The sequence below is a fragment of the Sceloporus undulatus genome, chromosome 3 (genome assembly GCF_019175285.1).
Source record: "Sceloporus undulatus isolate JIND9_A2432 ecotype Alabama chromosome 3, SceUnd_v1.1, whole genome shotgun sequence".
Taxonomy (NCBI): domain Eukaryota; kingdom Metazoa; phylum Chordata; class Lepidosauria; order Squamata; family Phrynosomatidae; genus Sceloporus; species Sceloporus undulatus.
Genome location: NC_056524.1, coordinates 41,744,980 through 41,762,883, shown reverse-complemented (window position 1 = coordinate 41,762,883; position 17,904 = coordinate 41,744,980). Strand labels below are relative to the sequence as shown.

At 40.9% G+C, this 17,904-nt stretch overlaps 1 protein-coding gene across 1 annotated transcript; it reads left to right on the top strand.

The window, feature by feature from the left end:
* The first annotated feature begins 1,373 nt into the window (after nt 1-1,373).
* Nucleotides 1,374-14,791, top strand: ZDHHC23 (zinc finger DHHC-type palmitoyltransferase 23). Its single transcript, XM_042456737.1, has 5 exons — nt 1,374-1,474; nt 3,803-3,998; nt 4,561-5,271; nt 6,592-6,759; nt 8,391-14,791. Exons 2-5 carry the CDS (start codon nt 3,826-3,828, stop codon nt 8,656-8,658), a joined length of 1,320 nt encoding a protein of 439 aa, XP_042312671.1. The 5' UTR covers nt 1,374-1,474; nt 3,803-3,825; the 3' UTR covers nt 8,659-14,791.
* Nucleotides 14,792-17,904: the final 3,113 nt, after the last annotated feature.

The window sequence follows — 17,904 nt, the reverse complement described above, 5'->3', positions numbered from 1 at the left end:
GGGTCCGGACCCCAAGAACCCTCCCCCCCTTGGCTACGTCCCTGATAGGACACCGAACAATGGAAAAGACATTCCACCTAAACATTAAGAGGAATGTCTTGACAGTAAGAGCTGCTTGACAGTGGATCACACTCCCTCAGAGTGTAGTGGAGTCTACCTCCTTGGAGGTCTTGAAGCAGAGGCTGGATGGCCATCTGTCACTGGGGATGCTTTGATTGTGAGTTCCTGCATGGCAGAAGGGGGTTGGACTGGAGGGCCCTTGTGGTCTCTTCCTTCCAACTCTATAGATTTTTGTGGGGATTTTGGGCTATGTGGTCATGTTCTAGAAAAGTTTATTCCTGCTGTATCTGTGGCTGGCATCTTCCAACTCTGATTCCGTGGAAGAAGCAAAGTGTGAAACGTCTAAAAAAACACACCGCAAAGTGGCTGCACAGCAAGCTCCAGGAGGAAGTGAAAAGAAGTGTGTAGCTTTCCCTTCTTTAATTGTTGTTAACTGCCTCCACTCCAAGTCAATGTGGAGTTCACCGCAATCCCATGAATCCTCCCCTCTGAATTCGCTTTAGCTATTTGCTTGATTTGTTATTTTAATGTATGATTGACATGATTTTATAGTATTTATTGTTTAATTGATGTTTTAGGGGAAGGTGGGATATTGGGACATGGGGTTATATGTAATTTTTAACTTGTAAGCCGCCTCAATTGCCATTGACAGAGAAGCAGGATATAAATTATCATCATTATTATTATTAACTATGGGTTGTGCACTCTTTACAAGAAGCTTCCTCCCAGTTCAGAGAGAAGAAAAGGGCTGAGACTCACTGTTCAGTGAGTGTTTTAGGGATCTGGTGTCTTGCTTATAAACCACTTTATTGTATGTCCTTTCTTTCTTTTTCTCTTGGAGGGTTATTTTATATGATGTTTATTACTTGTAACACCTGTGTCTGTGAACAGCAGAACCAACAGGTCTTTGTCCTTGCTCTCTTATAATCATTATAATAGTAATATAGTGTGGAAAGTCACACTCTCTCAGCCTCTGGCCAAGAGGAAAGCCCCATCCCAGATTCTCCTCAGGGGTCGCCATATAAGCCCTAAACTGCTCGAAGGCAAAAAAATATCCTGCACGGGACGCAATTCCACCCAGCAACAAAGCCTCGGCCGCAGGCGATTGGTCGGGGCTCCGTGACGTCAGAGCAGGCGAGGAAGAGGCCGGCGGCGGGCCCAAGGAGCCGGAAGCGCCAGGTTTCTGAGAGGACAGTTAGGGGAGAACGGAGGGAGGAGGAGGGGCGTGGCTTGGCGGCGGACCAACCAATAGCCGCTGCCGTAGGAGGCGTGGCTTGGCAGCGTTGGCTGCTGTTACTTTTTCCTCAGCTCCGCACTCGAGGAGTGACTGAGAGCCGCCTCTGGAGGGTCGAAGGCGGCAGCAGAAGAGAGGGAAGAGGGAGGCTCCTGCCAGGTTTCCCTCTGGAGTTTGCAAGTATATTATTCTTATTATAATATTATATTATCATTATATATATACAGTACATACATACATTTATATTATAATCTTGATTATTATTATATATTATTATTACATGTATGTATGTATGTATATATATATATAATCATTATATATATATACACACACCCATTATACATATATCATCATCATCATTATATATATACATTATACATATATCTATTATAATCATCATTATTATATATTATCATATATATATAAACAGTATACATATATATTATAATCATTATTATTATATATTATCATATATATATATATATATATATATATATATATAGTACATTATACATATATATATTGTCATCAGTATTAGTATCATCATCATTATATTTTATATATTTTATTTCTTTAATTATCATAGAGTTATTATTTTAGTATTACAGTATTATTATCATCATTACTGCCTATTATTATTATTATTAATGTTTTTCCTAATTCAAACCCCCCCCCCCAAAAAAAAAATGGGACTCAAAAGCACATTTGACACTTAGGTCCAAAACAGACTGCAGAAATAATCCAGTGTGAGACCGCTTTTACTGCCCTGGGACAGTGTTAGTTTTGTGAGACGTTTAGCCTTCTCTGTCAGAGAGCTCTGGTGCCACAGCAAACTACAATTCCCAGGATTCCCTAGCACTGAGCCCGGGCAGTTAAAAGCAGTGTCAAACTTTATTGTTTCTGCAGTGTGTTTTGGACCTTAACTGAAAGAGAGAAGTTGGCAGCATGAGCCTTTGTAGACTTAACTCTACATACTGATCTTACAGACTAACACAGCTATATCTTTGAAGACTAAAAGGACAGTGCAATCATAGAGAATCATAGAGTTTGGAGAGACCCCAAGGGTCATCCAGTCCAACCCCAAGAGGTCCTCCTTATTCCAGGACATTTTAAAACAAATCTGTTTTAATATTGCAGTAGTTTAAGTCCATTGTAATAAAGGTTTTTTTTAATGTCCTCCATTATCCCTTGCCTTGTCCTCCTTTGGGATGAGGACATCTGGTCACCCTGAGCCCCCTGCCATGCAAGAACATTATAATCAAAGCACTCTTGACAGATGGCCATCCAGCCTCTGTTTAAAAACCTCCAAAGGAGGAGACTCATGGTGACGAAAAGCAAATTGAAAACAATACAAATTAGTAAGAGTACAAAAAAAGTCAAAAGTATTAGTGCAGTATACAGAAAACAAACAAGTTATAAAATTAAAAATGCAAAAAGCACGGCAAGTATAAGATACAGCATTAAAAAATAATTTATGAAATTAAAAATGCAAAAACATTAAAAGTATCAATGCAGCATTCAGAAAACAAACAATTTTGTAAAATTAAAAACGCAAAAGCTTTAAAAGTACATACAGTCGGCCCTTCTTATACACGGATTTTTTATGCACGGATTCAAGCAAACACGGTTTGAAAATGTTCCAAAAAAGTATAAATTTACCTTGATGTTCCATTTTTTATTAGGGACACCATTTTGCTATGTCATTATATTTAATGGGACTTGAGCATACATGGATTTTGTTATACACGGGGGATCTTGGAACCAAACCCCAGCGTATAACAAGGATCCACTGTATTCAGGGATAGCCATGTTGGCCATATAGCGAAGTACTACATGAACAGCCTCTATTCACAAAAGAGTGATAACTTTATTGGGCCAGCCAGAATGCACAATAGACATATTGCCAGCTTTCGAAGCTCCACTGGCTTCTTCATCGGACAACAGGTGTTAAAAATCATGCAGGAATATATTTTTTAAATGAAGATATTAATCACAGGCCTGCATTTTCTCATGGTGCAATTGGTGTGTTGTTCTATGGAGCTCCAGTGGAGCTTCAAATGCTTGCAACATGTATAATGTGCATTTTGGTTGTCCAAATAAAGGTATCACTGTTTTGTGGATTTGCGGTGTTACTGTACTTTGCTACATGGCCAACTGAGAGCCAGCATGGCATAATGATTTGAGTGTTGGATTACGGCTCTGGAGACCAGGGTTTTATTCCCAGCTCGGCCATAAAACCCACTGGGTGACCTTGGGCGAGTCACATTCTCTCAGCCTCAAAGGAAGGCAATGGCAAACCTCCTCTGAACAATTTTTGCCAATAAAACCCTATAATAGGTTTGCCTTAGGGTCGCTGTAAGTTGTAAATGACTTGAAGGGATACAACAGCAACAATAATATGGCTAATACAGCTACTTCTGAATATGTTTTTTAAGGGTTGGGGGCTTTCTGTAAGCTTTCCCCTGTGCAAGCTCCATAATTGCAAGCTTCTTCATTGATGCAATGCAGGAAGAAAAGGCAAGGGGTGGGTCATGGTGGCCAGCGGACAAGGAAATATGAGGCAACCTGGCAAAAAGAAGCCACCCCGAGGCCCTGAGATAGAGGACACCTTGTGCTGCTGCGAGTATTTGGATCGGAAGGGTGAGAGGAGCCACCTGGCGGCGTGTCTCTGCGAGTGCGAAGATCTCGATGAGTGCTGCGATAGGTGAGGCTGTCTCTGTAACTTTCCCTCATCTCACTTACCACAAAACACAAAAAGCACCACAAGCCTCAGAAGTCACAAACAAATATCCACAGGCAGGTGGAAATATCTGTACAAGAAAGTTGCCTGAGGAAGAGTTCTGGAGAATTTGGAAGCTTGTGGGGAAAGTGGAATTAGAGGAAGCCTGAATTAAAGCATTGCCCACCTGTGAAATTTGATTTCCTGTCAGTGGTACTTTTGGGGGTTATGCCATGTTATTGGATACGAGAGAGAGAGAGAGAGCTTTAACCTTCTTATGGTTCTTAAAAAATGTAGTTTCCCATCTGGCTTCAGAGGGAGTGAGGGGAGCTGTGATAATCTTTTGCAATAGAAAGAACAGTGGTGTGGCACTTTAAAGCCAAATATGATAGATTATGGCATAAAAGTGTACAAGTGTGTTGGCTCTCAACCTTTCATATCTGACATTGCACCAACCACTATGAAACAGTCCTAGAAGCCAGAACAAATGTATCTTTTTGATCTCTTCAGTCTAACGTAAGCAGAAATCTGTGCTTTTCCCTAACAGGTGGCTGACTTGCAGATCTTTGCCCCCGGGAATGTTAGAGCGAATTGCAGACACCTTCACGGACCGCTTTCGCCTCCCTTGGCTTAAGGGGGCTGTAAAGATCGATATCAGCCTCCTCCCACCAATCATCCTGCTGCCTATTTTCCTTCACATAGCAGCCTTGCACTTCCTCTTGGCTCTTGTCATCCTGATATCACTTCCTGTCTTGGTGCTGTGGTATTACTACCTTACGCACAGGAAGAAGGGCCATACTCTTTTTTTCTTAAGTCTGGGGCTCTTCTCCTTAGGCTACATGTACTATGTGTTCCTCCAAGAAGTGGTTCCCCATGGCCATGTGGAGCACAGTCAGGTGATTCTGCTCACCTGTGGCTTAATCCTCATGCTTGTGGCTCTGTCTCGAGCCAAGAGAGATCCGGGCTACCTTCACTGCCACATGAGCAGTGACAAAGCACTTTGCCAAGGCAGCAACGGCAACAATAACAACATATTAAGCCGGAATGGCCTCGGGAGTTCCAGTGGGCTTTACAGAGCAGCTGTATCTGGAGTTGCTGTGAACAGTAAAACTGAGGGCTATGCCAAAAAGTTGGCAGCGGGGCCAGGTGGGGTCACAGAGGACTGGTGTACCAAGTGTCAGTTGTTTAGGCCAGCCCGAGCTGGGCACTGCCGGATTTGTGGCAGGTGCGTGAAGAGACTGGATCACCACTGTGTCTGGTATGTCCCCTTGAAGTTTCAAATTGACTTTTGCATTTTCTCTGACATATGTCTTGCCAATGAGCTGTGGGTCTCCTTGAAAAGACTTTTCATTTTGTTGGGGATCTGTCCATTTTTATTTTTATTTTTAAAAAAGGAGGTGTGGGCCAGGCTGCAAATTGAATGTTTGGATTCTCTTCAGCATTAGTTGGGGAAATTCTGTTTTGCTCTTCTAAAACCAGGATTTGGAGTATGACAATTGTGACCTCACCTCCAGATAGTCAATAATTAATCAGCAGTTGTAAACTTAGTGATCATCTAGTAGAGGGTTGGGGAGCCTGTGAGCCCCAGGGCCATGTTGTTGAACTAAACTGCCATCATCCCTCTCCATGGTTATGGTGACTTTAATTGATCAAAGTTGCTGTCTAAAAATATGTGCAAGGGCAACCCTGCTTTAATGGCTTCATTCAGAGAGGGAGGATAAAAAATTCTATAATCTTGTACTTCACTTTTGCCTGCTTTATATAAGTTACTTCCAAAATCTGGGCTGTCAAAGAGGCTTGAGTTGGAACTTGTAAAGAAGAAGGGAGGAACAGCGGGGAAGAGCATTGGAGGAAAGGATAGTGGCTTCTAGACAGAGAGCTAAGCTAAACTTGAACAACTCGTTCCCTGGCTCTCTTCAACGTTCTGAGTCTTTGCTGCTCTGTAAACATAAGAGATAGTCAGAATTAGTAGTCAAAAAGCTATTAAACAGTGGAAATGCTGAAATTCTGGATGCTTGGTACAGCTACTTAATTTTACACTTGGTATATGAAACCAGCTGGGCTGCAAATGCACACAGCCATGATCTCTATCTAGTTGATAAGGGTTATTGCAATTGCAATAATGCAGACATTGCCTGTCTGATAGCAGCTTTTCTTAGACAGCATGGAATGTTCTGTCTCGGCTATGATTATGATTATACAAGCGTATCTTTGAAACCTGATTTGTGTGAATTCTTTATTCGGTTATTTCAGAAATAATGACAAACCACACTTCCATACTCCCAACCTCCTTTGAAGGAGGTACAAACTATTACATTCCCCATTCCTCCTTCTTGTGTCTTCCATCCCCATGTAGAAGTATAATAGCAGTACCCTCCTTTCTTGTTGTGAGGCAAGCCATAGTTGCCATTGTATGCAAAACAGCAAACTATGGGTTGTGATGTGCATTTTTTTACAAACCAGGATTAAAAGCTTCCCAGTTCAGAGAAGAAAAAGGATGAGACCAAGTGTTTTGGAATCTGGTGTCTTACTTACAAACGACTTTATTGTAATTTTTCTTTCTTTCTTTCTCTTGGAGGATTAACACCTGTGTTGGTGAACAGAACCACCAAGCCTTTGTCCTTGCTCTCTCTCTTTTTCTCATCACTTCAGTGTATGGGATTTCTTTGACCTTGGACACCATCTGTAGGGGAAAATCTACAATCAATGCACTGTTCTACTGTCCTGGTGTCTATGGAGACTACAGGTGCGATAAATGCTCAGCAAAGGATTATAGAATTGTTGGTGCAGCCGTTTGCTAAAGAGGCTATCGTGTCTAGTTGTTCTTCCCTCTGCTGTCTTGTCCTGAGTTTTATGTTGGAATGTCTGCTGTCAAAACGGTGTTCATTGCAAGGCTTTTTGCTAATTTAATAGAACTCTGCTTAGACAGACCGCTGTGCACCTCTGACAGCCAAATGAGCATATGGGAACTGCATGATACAAAGGTAAAGCTCCCTTTTTGTTTGTTTGCATGTGTTCTTGTAGATGGCCAGCTTTGTACTTCAGTCTAAAAAACCTTTTACTAATATGATGCCCTAAGAATTGCTTGGCGTTGCTCTCCTTTCAGTACTCAGATCCTAGTGGTTTCTGAATTACCGACCTTCATTTCAATTTCTTTGTTTTCAACAACTTTCATTATCTTTTTCCCTATTTTAAGTTTCACGTTTTTTTGCAGTTCCCTGATAGATTTGTGTCTCCATGTTGCTTTGCAGTCGATTTGTACATAAGCTTTTGCACTTCCCAGAGCTCCCTTGCAAAAAGCACATTTTGTTCTGCTTACCTGTTATATCCGTAGGAAATAGTATTTCAGTCATTTAATTCAAATCATTTTTTTTCTGTCCTCCATGAAGAGATCAGAGTTGCATACAACCAAAACAGCATAAACAAGCAATGACAAGGAACAAAACCTATAGCAGTCAAAGTATCTATGGGGGTTCAGAAGCCTTTTAATTGTGTTCTTAAAGACAAGTAATGAAGGAATTATGAATGCCCTATGGGAAGGTATTCCACCAAGAAGAGGCCACTGAAGAAATGACCCTGTTCCACACTGTGTCACCATATGAATTCTTGAAGAGTCACCCTGGCCCCATCCTGTCTTTAAGATAAAAGAAAATGGATGCTCCATGATAAGAAATTACACCCATAGCATTTTGTGCTGCTGGAAATTACCAGGATAAAAGTCTGTGCATATTCACTAAACGTGGGCAGAAACAATTCTTGCAGGACTTTCTGTGTAACTAAAATATGCCTGAACCGACCAGTTTATATGCTACTAATAGTAGGTTGACTTCTCTTTCAGCTTAATAGCCACATGTATATATAGTCTCTTGGCAAAGTGCTTTATTACTGTAATTTATGGTGGTAAGAAACAAGATGGGGAAAAGCTAAGACTGCAGGTTGTTATAATGCACTGTTAGGAGAGGACTAGAAGAAAGGAACCCAAAGTTACTCCAATGCAATTGTGAATTTTGTGATCACTTAGAGGGTTGGGGAGCCTGTGAGCCCCAGGACCCTGTGGTTGAACTACACTGCCATAATCCCTCTCCATGGTTATGGTGGCTTTAATTGATCAAAGTTGGAGTCCAAAAATATATGAAAGATCAACCCTGCTTTAATGGCTTCATTCAAAGAGGGATGCAGTGTCAGTGGTAGTGGTGGATTGAAATGATGAGGGGGAAGGTACATCCCATCTCTGTAGGGTCAGGATCAGCTTTCCCCCGATCATATCAACCACTAGGAATTACTAATATGTGAATGTCTGTCTTTCTTGGGAATTTTACATTGATGCCACTGTACTGGAATTAATCTGTTTCCTTGCTTTTTGTTCTCCACTTCTAGTTCTGCCCTATCATTCACCTGTGTATGGTATTGTGCTATTGTAACGTCCGGCATGGGTTACATCCTTCTCATCCAACTCTTCAACATCAGCTACAATGTGACTGAGAGGGAAGCTCGTATTGCTTTGCAGGAGAATGTTGGACGGAGGCTTTTATGGGGCATGGTGGTGGACACAGGGCAATATAACCGGGGCTTCTTGCGCAATTGGATCCAGTTCTTGACTTTGGACTCAGCTGTTCTGCAGCACTCCAGTGAAGACATTGTATGATGTGATGTGGCCTGGTCATCTTACTGGGCTAACACATAGGTTATTCTCTTGAACATCTTTATCGTATCAAGGCATTAAGGGCAAATAGCTCTCATTTGCTGGAACCCGGGGAACTGAATGCAGCATCTTCTAAGCCATATTGTGGCTCTATATGCCATGTCCTATGTGTGAAGTTCTTCATTTGATATCTGTCACATGGTATCGTATGTGTACAAAGGAATCATCAAAAATCAAAAACCTGATACCTAAGGCTCTACTTTTCTGTGAAGGCTATTCATATATTCAGCCATTGGATTGTTATCTGTTGTGCATGTATTTGTGGGTCAGAGAGCAGATTTGTTAGTGCTTAGGACTGTATGTTGAAGTGATCAACTTTTTATTGTCAGGGCATCAACAAGTTACTGCAGGTCTTAGGGAGGAATATTCTCTTCAGTTCCAGTGCAACATCTTGAATCTTAATGTGGTGTTTCTCAAAACAAAGGGCTAATTGCCCTGTGAGGTTTCAAGAAAACTGAGCAGGAGGTTGCTGGATGGAGGCTTTCTGTAACCCACAGATCCAGAGGCATACTCCTCCCAGTTGTAGAGGCTTAGCATCACAATTACTCAAACTGTTGTACTAACCAAAGGAGGTGCAGAGAAGTAGGGTAGAAGTTAAATCCTGGATATATTGCTAGAGTTTGGTGGTTTGGCAAACATGTCTAATTTCCAATTGTTTAACAATAAGCATTAACAAATTGGCTCAATCAAACCACAAACTCTACAGCTTGTTCGGGGTAGCTTGGCTGGTGTGGCTTTTGGGATGGAAGGACTCTGTTCAGTTGTGGTACTCAACAAATTCCTGGTTTCAGAATTTTTTTCTGGTGGACCTTGTAGTTCATGTTAAAATAGTTTAGATCCCACCAGCATAAACTCTGTTGATCCCATATGCACACACTTCTACAGTAGTATAGAAGGATTTTATGTGTTCACCTGCAAAAAGATAACAGTTATTCGGTTGCTGTTGGTTGTGTAATTTAAGAGGTAGAGATAATATAGAAAAAGGTCTGAAGTCAATTTAGAAAATATTGTTTTAAAATACTGCTATGCTTGAATCAACTGTATCATGAGGAAGTTGCTTGGCATTTTTGAACTTTAGTATGCCATAGCAAATTCTGTGCTTTGTGGATGATGGTAGGGATGGTATTAAAAAGGGAACATTTATGCATATCCAATCCTATGCAAAATTACCAAACCCTTCAATATTGGTTAAAACTTTTCCCTACTTTAGAAGAATTGAGATACTTTGGTGGTTCAATTAAGTGCCTTTGAGATTTTTTTCTTTAGATAGTCTTTGTCTTAGATGGGGTATATGTCCTTCAGAGGTTGTAAGTTGGTGGCTCCCAGTAGCTATAACCATGATAGCCAATGGTGAGAAAAAAGGTAGACTAACAACATCTGGAAAGCCACATAGTCCCCATCTTTGTTTTTTAGACATATCATAAAAATACTTTTGATGATCTGGAATGATTAGCAAGATATAAGTGTCATTTACAGTGAAATGAGCTGCAGGAAAGTGAAGTACATTATACTGAGAAGATTGTTCACCTAAGGGTTATAGGGAGTGTATTGTAGAAAATGGTTGCTTGTACTGTTGCATTTTTTACAAAAATCTAATGCAGAGATAGGAAAGCCTTAATTTATTTTATTGTCTGGCAATATCCTGTTACTTGAGAGTGGAGCATTATAGCTCCACATGTGTATGTTGGTATGATACGGTATTAATACTTACATAAACAAGAGAATCATTATTTTAAATGTGCTATTTGAAATATAAGGGTTACATTTACTCTGCAGCATGCAGCTAGAAATTTGGAGGGTGTAGGGATTTGAATTCACCAGTCGTTCAGTTCTTTGCATAGACTTTCTCCTTTTATTAATGTATGTACAGGTTTTCAAGTTGAAACAAAGTTGTTTCATCTTTATTCTCTACTAGCTGTAGTAACCAGCATTGTTTATGATATTATTAATGACAATTCTGTTTCAGTTCAGAATATTCTGATTAGTCTCACAATTGTCTGAAGCAGCAAAGAGGCAATAGATAACAGGAACTGTTAAACTTATTTTGTTCCCAAAGAGTTCATCTCCAAAGAGAACTGTTGTCTCATGTTGGGCCTTAATTTTGCTTTGATACCTGCACAGGTTTTCAGGTTGAAACAAAGTTGTTTCATCTTTAGTTTCTACTAGTTGTAGAAACCAGCATATTTTATGATATTGTTAATTATCATTCTGGAGGCTGTGTGCCTATCTCTTTGGGGGCTCAAATGTTCTTCTTATTCTAGCAGTTTCCCTCAATCAGCTGCCAAATACATTACTCTATATGAATGAAAAATAATTGGGGTATCTGCAAAATACTCCTAAGTAAATTCTGTGTATACCACATAGCCTTCATGTTAAAAGTATGACCATTTCAGGCATCCCCCTGCAGGAAAAAAGGGGTTGTAGATCTGTTCATGAACAAGAACTTAAGTTTTATTTATACCAAAAAATTAAAACGCCATCAGAATCTTTCATGTTATGTGGTATCATTCTATGAATGAGAAAAGAATCGGAGTGCCCTCCAAATAAATTTTTAATACACCACATAACCTACATTTTAATTAAATATTAAAACTTCTCTGTGTTCATTGAAATTAGAAAATGTTGAGCAGGGACAATTTAGGTTGTGGTTTGGGATAGGTTGCAAACATTAAAAAATCACATCTGGAATCTTGCGGGAATTTTCAGAATAGCTGGTGGAAGTGTGACAGAGCCTGTGTTCTACAGTGGCTTGAATGTTGGATGAAGATTCCAGGAGACTAGAGTTCAGATCCTCACTCCACTGGTTGACCTTGGGCAAGGCATACTCTTGGCCTTAGATGAAGGCAGTGGTATGTTACCTCTGAATGTGTCTTGAAGGCACATAACAAAAGGAAGTGTCATATTATGCTGTTAATAACTTTAAAGAACCAAATACCATCTGGTTTGGGAAGCTTGATTGGCTTTGGTTAGTACTTGGATGGGAGACCACCAATGAATAACAGGCACTGTAGGCTATATTTCAGAGGAAGGAAAAAACCACCTCTTGCCTAAGAAAACTCCATGAAATTCATGAGGTGACCATAAGTTGGCAGGTGACGTATGACACACATACATGGTTAAAGCACAAGATGGCTATAATCTTATATGTCTGGCAGAACGTAGATCTATTCCAGCATTCTTTCTCTAGGCTTCCCTTCCACTGCTGCTAGTGCTGAAAAGCATCTCCATGTCCAATTATGCTTGCTGGGGATGTGTGTAGGAATTCATTCAAAGTCAGGAAGGTGATTATAGACATTGTATGCTCTGGTTCCTTCTTCAGCTCCAACTGCTGGAGTTGTGTGAGGTATCGGATCTTCCTTCCACAACAACCTTAAAAGTATGTAACACTGCCATAAAATGAGGTTATGGTGAGCACATGTTTCAGTTTATCTGAAGAAGCTAGCTAATTCTTGTTTACATTGAACTGTTTGTGACAAAAATGGGCACTGAAGATAAATACCGTATTATATCGCATGAAGGAATTTTACAGAGATTGTGGTATGTGATGTTTCAGAAACATTAATGTTCCTTACTAGATTTCTGTTTTGCTGCAGAGTGAATTACAGCGAAGGAAGAACCCATATTGCTTGGGTTGTCATTGCTGCATCAAAGTCAAACCCATGCAATATGAAATACTGTGAGCACAGTAGAAAGCAGTGTTTGGAATAAACCTGCTATCTTTTCCCAGTCATGCCTTTCTGCACTTCATTTTGTAGAAGTGTCAACTCTATTTGGATATCTATGTATTTACTTCATCTCTATAAGGCAAAAATGACTTCTTCCAATGGGCCAATGGTATTCAATGGTGCTTTTTTCCCACAGTAGATTTCTTTAAGTGTCTTAATAATTTTCTGTTAAAGTGTCTTCTGTAGAACGTGTAATAACTGCCTCACTGTCTAGTGTCTTAATTGTGTGTTCTATGCTTTGAAATGCTGATATGATTGTATTTTACCCCTGCAAGGTAGAATGGTGCAATTATTAGTGCTTTTTTCTATCATATTTTAAGTGATAGCTTTTCCCAGAAGCCTTTATTCAACTGCTATGCTCAACTGTACAGTAAGAATGTATAAGGACATTGCCTTTTCAGGCATTCTGTGCCATTGATGTATAGACAACTGAAACATGGAAAAAGATAAGAAGAATGGCTATGAACTTTAATGTTTCCAGCTATAGACATTTGGAAACTCAGTTGTGAAATGCTTATTTGTGAATTTTATAAAGCACAATGTTGGTTTTATTATGTATCCAGTATTTGAGATGGATCAGTACCAGCTTAATTTTTTTTTAAAAAAAATAACATGTTAATTGGAGTAGTTATACAGAGTTACAGAAACATGCTACCACCTCTTTAAGAGGTAGTAATAAACTTAAGCTCATACCTTATGCTGTTCTTTAAGCCTTTGACTAAAGATAGTTGCGGCCTCCTGAGTCAACTGAAGACAAACTGGTAACACCATTCTAGAAAAAGCAAAGGCAATTTCAAACCAAGGCTGTTTTGTTACATATTTCAAGATGAAAGGGAATACAAACAGGAGCTTTTCAGCCATTTTTGTAAAATCAGTGACAGGTACAATGACAGGTACCATGACTAGGATTGAATCTGAGTGTAATCCACTGCAGATGTTAAGAGTAAATAGGGGACGGGGATTGTTTTGAGTGTGACTTCTTCTGTGACAAATGTGCATCATTCCTCTACAAATCAAACATAATCTTATGTAGCGTAATACAGTACTGTACTAGGGTTTGCCCTAATTGTTAATATCTAGCTACTACTGGTTCAAACAGGCTAAAGGATCTTTGTGATATTATGTGGAAAGGTATAAAGCCTTGACTGACTGGATTTATCTTCAGTGCATAAATAATATAGTTTGATGCCTCTTATTGCCATCGCTCGGTGCTGTGGAATTCTGAAAATTGTAGTTATTTGTGGCATCAGAGTTTTCTGATAGAGGAGGCTAAATGTCTCACAGAACTGCAAAATTCCATAACATTGAGTCATGGCAGGTGAATTAAAAGCACATGAACTAGAACAGCATCCCCTATTTCAACTCCCTCCCTGAACAGATAAAAATATGGAATACAAGAGCCCTTTTTTGCCAGTACTGTATGACAATAGGGAGAGGACTAGCCCAACCACTTTGAATTCTGTCCAGAAACTAACTAGCCACTTATGCTGTTGCAACCATTTCCGGTCAACACTGTTGCCCAGCTAAAGATTTTAACTACTTTTTGAACACAGCCCTATATAGAGCAAATTATAATAAGGCATCTGTCTATGATTTAATGTACTGCTATAAGATGAAAGATGAGAAGGTTTTGTTTTTGGAGGAAAGTTGCTGACATTTGAAATGTAGGGTTGAACACCAGCAACTGTGAATCCTTTTGGCTTTCCAAGGGCCAAGGAAGAATAGAATGGGCAAAATGGGAGGTCCTGAGGACCGGAAAAGTCAATAGGAGGTGGGCATGGCAAGGCTTCACACACTACTAAAACCTTCTTCTCCCCCTGTCTTCTCATCATTTTCCCCCACTGACTTCGCCAACTACTTCATCACAAAAGTCACTACTATTCGATCTGAAATACTTCCTCCTGACCTGCCCCCTACCACTAACCTCCTGGTACCTTCTACTAATAAACTCTCTGCATTTCCCCCTGTTTCTCTGGATGAACTCCCTATGCTGCTAAACTCCTCCAAACCTACAACCTGTTCTCTTGATCCTATTCCCTCCCGTCTCCTAATAGCCCCTTCTCTTCTGCTCTTGCTCCTCTATATCTTTAACCTCTCTCTCTCTGTGGGTTCCTTCCTTTCGGACTTCAAACATGCTCTCGTTTCCCCAATTCTGAAGAAACCCTCTCTCGACCTCTCTTCTTTGTCTAGCTATTGTCTGATTTCTCTTCTTCCTTTTCTAAGGTATTGAATTTCTTGAAGCTAACTCCATCCTGGACCTTTTCCAGTCTGGTTTCCGTCCACGGCACTCTACAGAGACAGCCCTCACCAAGATCTCAAATGATCTCTTGCGGGCCAAGGCGAATGGCCTCTATTCTCATTCTTCTTGATTTGTCTGCAGCCTTCGACACTGTGGATCACTGTCTCCTGGTTGATTTACTTTCTGACCTTGGGTTCTCTGACTCTGCTCTCAATTGGTTTAAATCTTACTTGTCAGATAGATCTTTTGCAGTAGTCATGGGTGGTCAGGCTCCGTCCTCTGTTCCCTTATCTATTGGAGTTCCCCAGGACTCTGTCTTGGGTCCCCTTTTGTTCTCGCCATACATACTGTCCCTAGGTAAATTAATCAGTTCTTTTGGTTTCTCCTATCATCTGTATGTCGATGACACTCAGCTGTATCTCTCCATCCCTGACCTTTTGACGGGGCTTGAACAGCAAGTTTCTTCTTGTCTGATTGCTATCTCCCAGTGATGTGGCTTCGGCTCTTGAAGCTCAACATGTCTAAGACAGAGCTTCTTGTCTTTCCACCTAAATCCACCCTTCAATATTCCTTTTCAGTTTCTGTCGACGACACTTCTATTCAACCGGTTCATCAAGCCCGCAGTCTTGGCTTTATTTTTTATTCTTCTCTGTTGTTTATTCCCCAGATCCAGGCCACTGCCAAGGCCTGTAGATTCTTTCTCCACAACATTGCTAAGATCTGTCCATTCCTCTCAGCCTCTACTGCCAAGACTCTGGTCCATGCCCTAGTGGTATCACGACTAGATTATTGTAATCGTCTGACAGGGCTTCCTCTTTCTCACCCCCATCCTTTAATCTTGGTCCAACATTCAGCTGCACATATTATCACATCCACTTGCCACTTTGACCATGTTTCTCCTCTTTTCTCATCCCTTCATTGGCTCCCTTTCCCTTTCCCCATCCGGTACAAGCTTTCATTGTTGACTTTCAAAACCCTCCATGGACTGGCCCCTCTTTATTTATCTCAACTTTTCTCCTTACATTCCTACTTGTACCCTCCGTTTTGGTAGTCAAGGTCTCCTGTCCCAGCATAGGATTGCCACTGCCCCCTCCCGGATTCGTTCCTTCTCACTTGCTACCCCTTACTCCTGGAACCTTCTTCCACCATGTGCGCACCTCATCACTTCCGTTCCGGATCCCTCCGCGTAAGGCGAATTCTGCCTATGCTCAAGCCCCATTGTAAACAATGGGCTCGTGCACGGCGGCGCATCCCGCGCGCGCCCCATGGCTTGAGCACGTATGCTCAGGCCGCGTAAGGCGCACCCGCATATGACACAGGCGCGCTGTACTGTTTAATGAAGCATTCCCAGGGGTGAGCCCTTCTCTGCCCCAGGATGCCTCGTTTTAACTACTCATTAAGAAGCCGAGCCCTCCCTCCAGTCCATCTGCCTTGGTCCAGGCCTCAGAGGTAGAGAAGAACTGCTGGACTGATCGCTTTCCCCACCACCCTTCCCTTCTCCTTTTGTGTCGTGTCTTTTTAGATTGTAAGTCTGAGGGCAGGGAACCGTCCAATTAAAAAGATGGTATGTACAGCGCTGTGTAAATTTACAGCGCTTTATAAATAAAAGTTAATAATAATGAGGATATAGCAAGCAATATACTGACAACCAAGAATGCCTCTTCACTTTCTATAGATAGTGGTTACAAACCTGCATTAGTTTGATGGCGCATAAAGCTTTGGCAAGTATACCTCAATCTCCTCTGGTAGCTGCCGATGCATTTTTCATGGCTACATATGATCTGGGGAGGATGTGCTGGCTAGGCAATGCTGCTGCATTTCTGCAACTGGAAATTGAAGAGAAATTCTTTTTTGGAGGATGTGGTCTTCCATGTGTGACTCCCCAGCCACTAAATGGCCATGGAGAGGTGCTGGCATTGTTGAATGTTAAAACATCGGTAAATTTGATTGATTCAATGGATCTACTGTAGTCAGAACAGGATTTAGGCCCATATGTAATACATTAGATAAGCTAGGGTTATCTGATGATGAGTGTATTGTATAATCTCAAAATGCATGATAAAGGCATGTTCTCTGACCTGGGCTGTTCTAAGAGATCCAGTATTCTGCTGCAGTAGCTCATTAGAACTGTAAACGTATACCTTGTTTTCTGCTATTAAGTTTGTCAAGGTTTTATTTATTTATTTATTTATTTATATACCGCTATTCCAAAGATCATAGCGGTGAACAGCAAGTAAGCTAATTAGCAAGTAAGCTAATTTGCCCCCAACAGTCTGGGTACTCATTTTAGCGACCTTGGAAGGATGCAAGCCTGAGTCGAGCTTGGACCCTTTTGCTGGTCTTGAACTCACAACCTTGTGGTTTTGAGTGAATGGCTGCAGTACAGGCATTTACCCTGTGGAAGAGACATCTCCAAGCTCCTCTGTCATCCACTGCTTAGGTTCTGCAGCTCAGGCCTATGGCCTCCCTAACTGAGCTTAGCCATCTGGCATGTTATTTCCCTCTCTCTCTGCTTCCCTCTACCTTTCCTAATATCATGACCACCTCCTATTGACTTTTCTTGTCCTCAGGACTTCCGACATTGCCTGTACTATTCTTCCTCAGCCCTTAAATAATCTTCTAATGATTCATGTCTTCTCGTGATGTGAACAAAGTATGACAGCCTCAGTCTAGTGATCTTGGCTTCAGTGAGAGTTCGGGCATGCTTGATTTGTTCTGGAATCCATTTTTGTGTTCTTGGCTGCCCACAGTATCCCCAGCACAACATCTCAAATGAGTTTTTCCCCTCTCTTATCTGTTTTCTTCACTATCCAGCTCTCACATGATGATGGCTTGGACCATCCTTACTTTAGTGTTCAGAGTTCACTTTAGGATCTTAAGCAGTTCTGTCATAGCTGCTCTAATCTTCTTTTGATTTCTTAACTACAGTCTCCATTCTGATCAATATTTGATCCTAGGTATGGGGATTTTTTGACTATTTCGGTTTTCTCATGATCTAGAATGAATTCTTACAGATCTTCCATGTTCATTATTTTTTGTTTCTTAATTTTCAGCATAAATCCTACCTTGGCATTTTCCTCGACACTTTTCAGTAATTGCCCCAGATCTTTTTGGCATCTTCTAGTAGTATTGTGTTTGTTTATCTTAGGTTGTTAGTACTCCTTCCTCTGATCTTCACTTCTGTTTCTGAGACTAACTTTACCTGCCTACCTCCTTACCTGGGAA